At 39.6% G+C, this 12,827-nt stretch overlaps 1 protein-coding gene across 1 annotated transcript; it reads left to right on the plus strand.

The window, feature by feature from the left end:
* The first annotated feature begins 2,001 nt into the window (after positions 1-2,001).
* On the plus strand, positions 2,002-9,034 carry ddx10 (DEAD (Asp-Glu-Ala-Asp) box polypeptide 10). Its single transcript, XM_061887928.1, has 2 exons — positions 2,002-3,430; positions 6,501-9,034. Exons 1-2 carry the CDS (start codon positions 2,096-2,098, stop codon positions 7,632-7,634), a joined length of 2,469 nt encoding a protein of 822 aa, XP_061743912.1. The 5' UTR covers positions 2,002-2,095; the 3' UTR covers positions 7,635-9,034.
* Positions 9,035-12,827: the final 3,793 nt, after the last annotated feature.

Consider the following 12,827-nt stretch of genomic DNA (forward strand, 5'->3'; position numbering starts at 1 on the left):
TGGAAAATATTTCCCTTTTTTTGTCTGTTTTTCCGTTTCTGTTTACTATTTTTTAAAATTATTTTCATTTTCTGCAGCTTACAAAAAAAATGTATCAATAATTGTTTTGGTGTTTGAAATAAAATTGATATATATATATATATATATATATATATATATATACATACATATACATATATACATATATATATATTATAAGACGACTGCGGGACTTGTTGATGACGTCATCCTCACGTTCCTATTTACTATTTTTTAAAATTATTTTCATTTTCTGCAGCTTACAAAAAAAATAAATCAATAATTGTTTTGGTTTTTGAAAAACAAATATATATATATATATATATATATATATATATATATATATTTAAAATAAGACGACTGCGGGACTTGTTGCTGACGTCATCACCACGCACCTAAAGAAGAATGCAAAATATAATTTTGGCTCACACAAGTTCCGTAAATAATCCACATTTGGAGCACAGCATCATAGTGTCACAGCTCTTTGGTTGTTAGAGGTAGAAATGTAGGATTCCAAATACATTTTAGTCAGTAATTATTTCTGCTTTTACTTTGAAAATACAGTTTCGGTTTCTGTAAATGGAGAAACGATACATTTTTGGTCTTTTTTCCGTTCCTGCTTACTTATTTTTTAAAGTATTTCCTTTTGTGCACATTGAATACAAAATAAACCAATGTTTTTTTTTTGTTTTTGAAATAAAAGTTTATATATAAATATTTTTCTTATAAGAACGCGGGGCTTGTTGATGACGCCATCACCACGCACCTAAAGAAGAATGCAATATATAATTTTAGCTCATACAAGTTCCATAAATAATCCAAATTTGGGGCACAGCATCATAGTTTTATTTTTTACATCTTTTTGGTTGTTAGAGGTAGAAATGTAGGGTTCCAAATACATTTTAGTCAGTAATTATCTCCGCTTTTACTTTGAAAATACAGTTCCGGTTTCCGTAAATGGAGAAACGATACATTTTTGGTCTGTTTTTCCGTTCCTGCTTACTTATTTTTTTGTAAGTATTTTCTTTTGTGCACCTAAAAACAAAACAAAACAATGTTTTTTTTGGTTTTGAAATAAAGTTTAGATATATTTTTAATAAGACGACTGCGGGGCTTGTCGATGACGTCATCATCACGCACCTAAAAAAGAATGCAAAATATAATTTTGGCTCACACAAGTTCCATAAATAATCCAAATTTGGGGCACAGCATCATAATTTAATTTTTACAGCTTTTTGGTTGTTAGAGGTAGAAATGTAGGGTTTGTAATACATTTACCATGAATTGATTAACGTGGACTTAAACAAGTTGAAAAACTTATTCGGATGTTACCATTTAGTGGTCAATTGTACGGAATACGTAATGAACTGTGCAATCTACTAACAAAAGTATCAATCAATCAATCAATCAACTTTAGTCAGTAATTATCTCCGCTTTTACTTTGAAAATAGTTCCGGTTTCCGTAAATTGAGAAACAATACATATTTGGTCTGTTTTTCTGTACCTGCTTACTTATTTTTTTGTAAGTATTTCCTTTTGTGCATCTTATAAACAAAATAAACCAATCATTTTTTTCGTTTTGAAATACAGTTTATAATAAAAAACAGACGGACGACTGCAAGGGCTTGTTGATGACGTCATCCCCACGCACTTAAAGAAGAATGCAAAATATAATTTTGGCTAACACAAGTTCCATAAATCATCCAAATTTGGGGCACAGCATCATAGTTTTTTTTTACAGCTTTTTGGTTTCAAAAGGTAGAAATGTAGGGTTTCGAATACATTTTAGTCACAAACCGGTGGTAATTATCTCTGCTTTTACTTTGAAAATACAATTCCGGTTTCCGTAAATGGAAAAATATAAATTTTTGGTCGTTTACTATTTAAAAAAATATTTATCCTTTTTTGTATCTTAAAAAACAGGTAAACTAATCGTTGTTTTGTTTTTGAATTAAAGTTTAGATTTAAAAAACAAACGACGACCGCGGCGCTTGTTGACGACGTCATCAGAAAGCAACGCGTCGTCCACGCTGATCAACACATCTCGCTGACTCTCCTTCTTAGTTTCGTTTAAAAAATGGACAAACTCGCCTCTTTGGGCAAGAAAGCGCCGACGTCAGACCCGGAAGATCCCATCCGAAGCTTCGAGAAATGGAAGAAGAAATACAACCTGACCAAGTCTCGCGTGAAAGAGGAGCGGCGGGGCAGGAAGAAGCCGGAGTGGCAGGCGGAGCGGGAGAAGATTGACATGCTGATCAGCAGGTACGCTGACATCAACTCCAAAGACGCCATTAAGTTCTCCGACTTCCCCATCTCCAAGAAGACCCTGCTGGGCCTCCAGCAGTGTCAGTACAGGCTGCCCACGGAGATCCAGCGGCAGACCCTCGCCCTGGCCCTGCAGGGCAAGGACGTCCTGGGCGCCGCCAAGACGGGCTCCGGGAAGACGCTGGCCTTCTTGATCCCGGTGTTGGAGTGTCTGTACCGCCAGCAGTGGAGCTCCCCGGACGGCCTGGGCGCCCTCATCATCTCCCCCACCAGGGAGCTGGCCTACCAGACCTTCGAAGTGCTCCGCAGGGTGGGGAAGAACCACGACTTCTCCGCGGGCCTGGTCATCGGCGGGAAGGAGCTGAAGGCGGAGTCGGAGAAGATCCACCGCACCAACGTGGTCATCTGCACCCCGGGGCGGCTGCTGCAGCACATGGATCAAACGGCCGCCTTCCACGCCTCCGGCCTGCAGGTTCTGGTGCTGGACGAGGCCGACCGCATCCTGGACATGGGCTTCGCCGACACGCTCAACGCCATCATGGAGAACCTCCCCCGTGGCCGCCAGACGCTGCTCTTCTCCGCCACGCAGACCAAGTCAGTCAAGGACCTGGCGCGGCTCAGCCTGAAGGACCCGGCGTACGTCTGGGTCCACGAGAAGGCCCGCTTCAGCACGCCGGCCACCCTGGAGCAGAGCTACGTGGCGTGCGAGCTCCACGCCAAAGTCAACATGCTCTACTCCTTCATCCGGAGCCACCTGAGGAAGAAGATCATCGTCTTCTTCGCCTGCTGCAAGGAGGTGCAGTACCTCTTCCGGGTCTTCTGCCGGCTCAGGCCGGGCCTGCCGGTCCTGGCCCTCCACGGCAAGCAGCAGCAGATGAAGCGGGTGGAGGTCTACCAAGACTTCCTGCGCAAGAGCACCGCCGTGCTGTTCGCCACCGACGTCGCCGCCCGAGGCCTGGACTTCCCGGCCGTCAACTGGGTGCTGCAGTACGACTGCCCCGAGGACGCCGACACCTACATCCACAGGGTGGGACGCACCGCCAGGTACAAGGAGGGCGGCGAGGCGCTGCTGCTGCTCCTCCCCTCCGAGGAGGAGGGCATGCTGGCACAGCTGCGGCAGAAGAAGGTGCCCATCAACAAGATCCAGGTCAGGGTTTTGCTTATATTTCATTCCTACAGAGTACCGCCTCTGGAAAAACTTAACACTCCAAGTGGCAACATTGAACTACAGTAGCACAGTAGGTCCAAGTATTTATTAAAATCAAGGTTTTACTTTTTTTAAGGCATATATAATATTTTTGGCCACAATTTGAACCAGGGGTCACCAAGGCGGTGCCCGCGGGCACCAGGTCGCCCGTAAGGACCAGATGAGTTGCCCGCTGGCCTGTTCTAAAAATAGCTCAAATAGCAGCACTTACCAGTGAGCTGCCTCTATTTTTTAAATTGTATTTATTTACTAGCAAGCTGGTCTCGCTTTGCTGGACATTTTTAATTCTAAGAGAGACAAAACTCAAATACTGCGATGAGGTGGCAACTTGTCCAGGGTGTACCCCGCCTTCCGCCCGATTGTAGCTGAGGTAGGCACCCGCGACCCCAAAAGGGAATACGCGGTAGAAAATGGATGGATGGATGGACAAAACTCAAATAGAATTTGAAAATCCAAGAAAATATTTGAAAGACTTGGTCTTCACTTGTTTAAATAAATTCATTTATTTTTTTTTACTTTGATTCTTATAACTTTCAGAAAGACAATTTTAGAGAAAAAATACAACCTTAAAAATGATTTTAGGATTTTTAAACACATATACTTTTAAAATTCCTTCCTCTTCTTTCCTGAAAATTTAAATCAATGTTCAAGTAATTTTTTATTTTTTTTACTGTAAAGAATACATTTCAATTTAATTATTCATTTTAGCTTCTGTTTTTCGACAAAGAATATTTGTGAAATATTTCTTCAAACTTATCATGAATAAAATTCAAAAAAATTATTCTGGCAAATCTAGAAAATCTGTAGAATCAAATTTAAATCTTATTTCAAAGTCTTTTGAATCTCTTTTAAAATGTTTGTTCTGGAAAATCTAGAAAAAATAATGATTTGTCTTGTTAGAAATATAGCTTGGTGCAATTTGTTATATATTCTAACAAAGTGCAGATTGGATTTTAACCTATTTAAAACATGTCATCAAAATTCTAAAATTAATGTTAATCAGGAAAAATTACTATTGATGTTCTATAAATTATTTTTTTATTTTTTTCAAAAAGATTTGAATTAGCTATTTTTTCTATTCATTTCTTTCGGTTGAATTTTAAAAAGTCGAAATTGAAGATAAACTATGTTTCAAAATTTTATTTTTATTTTCTTCCTGTTTTCTCCTCTTTTAGACCGTTCAAACGTTTTTTTCATCATTTATTCTCTACAAAAAAACCTTCCGTAAAAGGAAAAAAAATGTACGACGGAATGAATGCGTGGGTTCCCTCCGGGTACTCCGGCTTCCTCCCACTTCCAAAGACATGCACCTGGGGATATGTTGATTGGCAACACTAAATTGGCCCTAGAGTGTGAATGTGAGTGTGAATGTTGTCTGTCTATCTGTGTTGGCCCTGTGATGAGGTGGCGACTTGTCCAGGGTGTACCCTGCCTTCCGCCCGATTGTAGCTGAGATAGGCGCCAGCGCCCCCCGCGACCCCGAAAGGGAATAAGCGGTAGAAAATGGATGGATGGAATGACAGACAGAAATACCCATTTTTTATGTACATAGATTTATTTATGTGGGCCTACTGAGGATGTCGTAGTGGTTTGTGTTGTGGTTTGTGCAGCCCTTTGAGACACTAGTGATTTAGGGCTATATAAATGAACATTGATTGATTGATTATTTATTAAAGGTAAATTGAGCAAATTGGCTATTTCTGGCAATTTATTTAAGTGTGTATCAAACTGGTAGCTCTTTGCATTAATCAGTACCCAAGAAGTAGTTCTTGGTTTCAAAAAGGTTGCTGACCCCTGATTTGAACAGTAATACTGTGTTTGAATATAGGAAAAAAAAACGCTGTACTTTTAATCAATGGTTATTTGGAAGGCTACACATGTAAAATTTGCTAAAAATAAAAAAAACAACCCAAAAAACTAAGCATGTGTCAAGTACCAAGTTATATATGGTGTTCAGCTGTAAAATTGGCTAAAAAAAAGAAGTTTGCATGCTAATAGTTAGCGTGTGCCAAGTTATAGGACTTTGAGGTGTTTGGCTGCAAAATTGGCTAAAAAGCATTATTCATATGTGAATAATAATAAATACAGTATTATACAGCATGATTCACATGTGAATCATGCTGTATATTACACTCTATATTATTCACATGTGAATAATATAAATATTATCTATTATACAGCAGAATTCACATGTGAATCATGCTCTATAATAGACTGTATTTATATTATTTGTATTTTTTATTCACATGTGAATAATGCTGTATAATAGACTGTATTTATATTATTCACATGTGAATAATATAAATATTGTCCATTATACAGCAGAATTCACATGTGAATAATGCTGTATAATAGACTGTATTTATATTATTTGTATTTGTTATTCACATGTGAATAATGCGGTATAATAGACTATTATATTCACATGTGAATAATGCTGTAAAATAGACTATTATTCACATGTGAATAATGCTGTATAATAGACTGTATTTATATTATTTATATTTATGTTATTCACATGTGAATAATGCTGTATAATAGATTGTATTTATATTATTTGTATTTGTTATGCGCATGTAAATAATGCGGTATAATAGACTGTAATTATTATATTCACATGTGAATAATGCTGTAAAATAGACTATTATTCACATGTGAATAATGCTGTATAATAGACTGTATTTATATTTATATTTATGTTATTCACATGTGAATAATGCTGTATAATAGATTGTATTTATATTATTCACATGTGAATAATGCTGTATAATAGACTGTATTTATATTATTCACATGTAAAAAATACTTAAGTGTTTATTGTTAATTGTGAGCAAACTGTGGTGCTGAATTTCCCCCAGGGATCAATAAAGTACTTTCTATTCTATTCTATTCTATTCAATGTACTGATTTATTTTGTATTTATGGACAAAATTAGGACACCCCTGCGCTCGTGGTGCATAGGTTGAGAATGGCTGTTGGACTTCCAGGTACTCACACAGTTTGTTTGCAGGTGAACCCGGAGAAGATTCAGGACATCCAGCCCAAGCTGCAGGCCTTCCTGGCGCAGGAGAAGGAGCAGAAGGAGCGCGCCCAGCGGTGCTTCGTCTCCTACCTGCGCTCCGTCTTCTTGATGAGGAACAAGGAGGTGTTTGACGTCTTCAAGCTGCGGCTCCGCGAGTATGCGCTCTCCCTCGGCCTGGCGGTGGCGCCGCGGGTGCGCTTCCTCAACAGAGCCCAGGCGCAGCGGGCGGGGAAGGCGCAGGAGGCGGAGTCCGAGGAGGAGGAGGAGGAGGAGCTGCGCAGTTTCACAGCCCAGCTGAGAGGAGAAGATGCTGAGTCAGAAGACGATGAGGTTGAGGTTAAAACGCTCCTGGGTGAAGACGGTGAGGAGGATGAGGACGACCTCAAAGACTTGGATATCCTGACTCTCAAAACTAAGGATGTGTTCTGCCGGGAGGAGGACCAGGACAGCGAGGAGTCCACCTGCGGCCCTGCCAAAAGCACCCAAAAACTCTCAAAGTTCAAGCAGGCCAAGAAGGTCCTGAAGAGGAACTTCAAGGTGAACACCAAAGTGGCTTTCACCGATGAAGGACAAGCCCAGCAGGTCTGGCCTCCGCTCCAGCGCCCGGCCGCCAGCCTGCAGGAGGAGGACGAGGACGACGAAGAGGAGGTGTCCGGCATCAGCTTGGAGAAAGCCAAGGAGCGTCTGAGGAGGGAAGACCGGGAGTTCGACAAGCCAGAGTACAGCCGCAAGGTGAAGGCCAAACACCGCGAGAAAAAGCTGAAGGCCAAGGAGGCCAAAAAGGAGGCCAAGAAGAAGCCTGCGCCCACCTCTGGCAGCGAGGACCAGGACGAGGAGGATGAAGTCATTGCGTACCTGGACCATGACGGCCAAGACCACTTTGACCCCAGCACCCTGCCGGACCCTGACCGACGCTCCTCGGACGAGGAGGAGGAGGAGGATGATAACGCTCGGCCCGCCAAACGGCGCCACAGCAGTGACAGCAGCAGCGAGGAAGAGGAGGAGCCCCCAGCTGGCAGGAGGAAGAAGGTGAGGGAGGAAGAGCTCGCCACGCTGGACACGGGACTGACTCTGGCCGAGGATGAGGAGCTGGTCCTGCAGCTGCTGGCTGGGAGGAGGTGAAGTGGACTGGCTCTGACCCCGCCCACGTGTACATCATCATCATCATATATATCTGACCCTGCCCAGATGTACATCATCATCACTGTCATATGAAGCTGACCCCTCCCACATGTATATTATCATCACTGTCATATGAATCTGACCCCGCCCATGTGTACATCATCATCACTGTCATATGAATCTGACCCCGCCCACATCTACATCATCACTGTCATGACTCTGACCCCACCCACGTGTGCATCATCATCACTGTCATATGAATCTCACCCCGCCCACGTGTACATCATCATCATCACGGTCATATGAATATGACCCTGCCCACGTGAACATTATCATCACTTCCATATGAATATGAGCCTGCCCACGTGTACATCATCACTGTCATATGAATCTGACCCCGCCCACGTGTACATCATCACGGTCATATGAATATGACCCTGCCCATGTGTACATCATCACGGTCATATGAATATGACCCTGCCCACGTGTACATCATCACTGTCATATGAATATGACCCCGCCCACGTGTACATCATCATCATCACGGTCATATGACTATGACCCTGCCCATGTGTACATCATCACTGTCATATGAATATGACCCCGCCCACGTGTACATCATCACTGTCATGAGACTGCACATTCAGCACTTGTGCTCATGCTGACCTTTTGTTGTGGATGATGTACACACTATTACACACTCACAAATGTTATGTCCTGCTTGATTTAAACGTTCATTCATCAACTTAGGTATAAAGTTATTCTATGAAGAATGTCTTTTGTAATGTTTCCTTCAAAACGGCATCAAATAAGACACATTTTAGTAACACTACTTCATATTTAAATATACAATCATGTAATGTACTTTGAAAAGAGAGCAAGTCATGTGTGAATGCTCTAAAACATTCACACATGCTTTTTTCTATACTAAAATGCATCTATTTAAAACTCCACATTTTGGCGCGCTTTACCTTCCTCATTTTTCATCCGATTCAAAACGTTCCAACTTCAAACTGTTCAGCCTATTCTGAATCGCGGGCTTTCCCTTGACAAATTCCAAAAATTTCCAAAATTCCAGGTTTCAAACTTCCACAGTTTCCAACCAATTCACACCATTCCACCTTCAACTTATTCCACCTCCCAGGAAATTCAAAAACATTCCAGGATTTTCCAGAATTCCTGGTTTACCAAAGCCATATTTTCACCTTTTGTTCTGGCGACTACTCCTTCCACATTTTTCAACCCACTTCAACCGTTCCACCGACAAAACTTACTTAGGACAAAAAAACAAAGTTGTTTTTTGAACTCCAAAAATTCCAGGAATTCCGTAATACCATTTCTCAATTAAAAATGTTACTACTTTGACATTTTTTGACCGATTAAAAAAATTCCAACACCAACTATCACATTTTTTTTAGCATTTTCCCCCCAAAATTCCCAAACTACAATTCACTACTTCAACATTTCTTGCCCGATTTAAACAATTCCAACACCAACCAATTCAGCTCATTCATGCTCCTAATCATTTAAAACAAAATCTCGCTTTTTCCCGCATTTCCAGGAAGTTCCCGTTGAAATGAATCGGACATTTTTCCAAGTTGCACAATTCTTACATGTTTCACCCCATTCAAAGTGTTCCAACTTCAAACTGTTCAGCCTATTCTGTACACTGCTGCTGGAATTTAAATTTTCCTGAGGAAACTCTCCCAAAGTAATCAAAGTACTATCTATCTATTCGGGAAACCTTGAAAAATTCCAAAAATTCCCCCATTTTTCCAGAATTCCAGGTTTTACGGGACATTTTTTACATTCAAAATGAATTGGCCATTTTTCTAACTTCCACCATTTCCACAGTTTTAAACCTATTCAAACAATTCCACCTTCAAGAAAATTCAAAACATTGCAGGATTTTCCAGAATTCCTAGTTTTCCAAAGTCCTATTTTCACCTTTTGTTCTGGCGACTACTCCTTCCACATTTTTCAACCCACTTCAACCGTTCCACCGACAAAACTTACTTAGGACAAAAAAACAAAGTTGTTTTTTGAACTCCAAAAATTCCAGGAATTCCGTAATACCATTTCTCAATTAAAAATGTTACTACTTTGACATTTCTCGACCGATGAAAAAAATTCCAACACCAACTATCACATTTTTTTTAGCATTTTCCCCCCAAAATTCCCAAACTACAATTCACTACTTCAACATTATTGCCCGATTTAAACAATTCCAACACCAACCAATTCAGCTCATTCATGCTCCTAATCATTTAAAACAAAATCTCGCTTTTTCCCGCATTTCCAGGAAGTTCCCGTTGAAATGAATCGGACATTTTTCCAAGTTGCACAATTCTTACATGTTTCACCCCATTCAAAGCGTTCCAACTTCAAACTGTTCAGCCTATTCTGTACACTGCTGCTGGAATTTAAATTTTCCTGAGGAAACTCTCCCAAAGTAATCAAAGTACTATCTATCTATTCGGGAAACCTTGAAAAATTCCAAAAATTCCCCCATTTTTCCAGAATTCCAAGTTTTCCGGGACATTTTTTACATTCAAAATGAATTGGCCATTTTTCTAACTTCCAGTTTTAAACCTATTCAAACCATTCCACCTTCAAGAAAATTCAAAACATTGCAGGATTTTCCAGAATTCCTAGTTTTCCAAAGTCCTATTTTCACCCTTTGTTCTGGCGACTACTCCTTCCACATTTTTCAACCCACTTCAACCGTTCCACCGACAAAACTTACTTAGGACAAAAAAACAAAGTTGTTTTTTGAACTCCGAAAATTCCAGGAATTCCGTAATACCATTTCTCAATTAAAAATGTTACTACTTTGACATTTCTCGACCGATTAAAAAAATTCCAACACCAACTATCACATTTTTTTTAGCATTTTCCCCCCAAAATTCCCAAACTACAATTCACTACTTCAACATTTCTTGCCCGATTTAAACAATTCCAACACCAACCAAATCAGCTCATTCATGCTCCTAATCATTTCAAACAAAATCTCGCTTTTTCCTACATTTCCAGGAAGTTCCCGTTGAAATGAATCGGACATTTTTCCAAGTTGCACAATTCTTACATTTTTCACCCCATTCAAAGCGTTCCAACTTCAAACTGTCCAGCCTATTCGGGAATGGCGGGGCTTTCCCTTGACAAATTCCTAAAATTCCCACATTTTTACAGAATTCCAGGTCTTCCGTGAAATTTTTCCCATTCAAAATGAATTGGCTATTTTTCAAACTTTCACCATTTCCACATTTTTCAACCTATTCAAACCATTCAACCTTCCAGGAACAAAACAATTCCAAGATTTTCCGGAATTCCTGGTTTATCAAAGCCGTATTTTCACCCTTTGTTCTGTCGACGACTCCTTCCACATTTTTCAACCCACTTCAACCGTTCCACCGTCAAAATTTACTTAGGACAAAAAACAAAGTTGTTTTTTGAACTCGAAACATTCCAGGAATACCGTGGTACCATTTCTCAATTAAAAATGTTACTACTTCACCATTTCTCAACTGATTATAAAAATTCTAACACCAACTACTTTTTTTCTTTCTTCTTTTTTTTTTTAGCATTTTTCAAAAAAAATCCCGCCTTTCCCCAAAATCCCTAATATCATTCACCACTTCAACATTTCTTGCCCTTTTTTTCAACAATTCCAACACCATCCAATTCAGCTCATTCAGGACATTCATGCATTGAATCGTTTTCCCAAAATTTCGCTTTTTCCCAAATTTCCATGGACATTTTTTCCATTGGCCATTTTTAAAACTTCCACCATTTCCACAGTTTTCAACCTATTCAAACCATTCCACCTTCAAGAAAATTCAGAGCATTGCAGGATTTTCCAGAATTCCTAGTTTTAGATTTTCACCCTTTGTTCTGGCGACGACCCCTTCCACATTTTTCAACCCACTTCAACCGTTCCACCATCAAAACATTCCTCTTAATCAGGACAAAAAATTCCATAAATTTAATTTCTCAATTAAAAATGTTACTACTTCAACATTTCTCAACACATTAAAAAAAATCCAACACCAACTGTTTCAATTCAATTACAAAAATCTTTTTTTTTTTTTTTTTTAGCATTTTCCCCAAAAATTCCCGCGTATCCCAAAATTCCCTGATACCATTTACTACAACCTATTCAAACCATTCAACCTTCCTGGAACAAAACAATTCCAAGATTTTCCAGAATTCCTGGTTTTCCAAAGTCCTATTTTCACCTTTTGTTCTGGCGACTACTCCTTCCACATTTTTCAACCCACTTCAACCGTTCCACCGACAAAACTTACTTAGGACAAAAAAACAAAGTTCTTTTTTGAACTCGAAAAATTCCAGGAATTCCGTAATACCATTTCTCAATTAAAAATGTTACTACTTTGAAATTTTTCGACCGATTAAAAAAATTCCAACACCAACTATCACATTTTTTTTAGCATTTTCCCCCCAAAATTCCCAAACTACAATTCACTACTTCAACATTTCTTGCCCGATTTAAACAATTCCAACACCAACCAAATCAGCTCATTCATGCTCCTAATCATTTCAAACAAAATCTCGCTTTTTCCTACATTTCCAGGAAGTTCCCGTTGAAATGAATCGGACATTTTTCCAAGTTGCACAATTCTTACATTTTTCACCCCATTCAAAGCGTTCCAACTTCAAACTGTCCAGCCTATTCGGGAATGGCGGGGCTTTCCCTTGACAAATTCCTAAAATTCCCACATTTTTACAGAATTCCAGGTCTTCCGTGAAATTTTTCCCATTCAAAATGAATTGGCTATTTTTCAAACTTTCACCATTTCCACATTTTTCAACCTATTCAAACCATTCAACCTTCCAGGAACAAAACAATTCCAAGATTTTCCGGAATTCCTGGTTTATCAAAGCCGTATTTTCACCCTTTGTTCTGTCGACGACTCCTTCCACATTTTTCAACCCACTTCAACCGTTCCACCGTCAAAATTTACTTAGGACAAAAAACAAAGTTGTTTTTTGAACTCGAAACATTCCAGGAATACCGTGGTACCATTTCTCAATTAAAAATGTTACTACTTCACCATTTCTCAACTGATTATAAAAATTCTAACACCAACTACTTTTTTTCTTTCTTCTTTTTTTTTTTAGCATTTTTCAAAAAAAATCCCGCCTTTCCCCAAAATCCCTAATATCATTCACCAC

Source organism: Nerophis ophidion, linkage group LG26, assembly GCF_033978795.1.
Source record: "Nerophis ophidion isolate RoL-2023_Sa linkage group LG26, RoL_Noph_v1.0, whole genome shotgun sequence".
In the NCBI taxonomy this organism is placed as follows: Eukaryota; Metazoa; Chordata; class Actinopteri; order Syngnathiformes; family Syngnathidae; genus Nerophis; species Nerophis ophidion.

Excerpts from the sequence above, each read along its gene's own strand:
- ddx10 (XM_061887928.1), top strand. The coding sequence starts at position 2,096 with ATGGACAAACTCGCCTCTTTGGGCAAGAAAGCGCCGACGTCAGACCCG. Across the intron at positions 3,431-6,500 it reads TGCCCATCAACAAGATCCAG|GTGAACCCGGAGAAGATTCA; the intron begins GTCAGGGTTTTG and ends GTTTGTTTGCAG.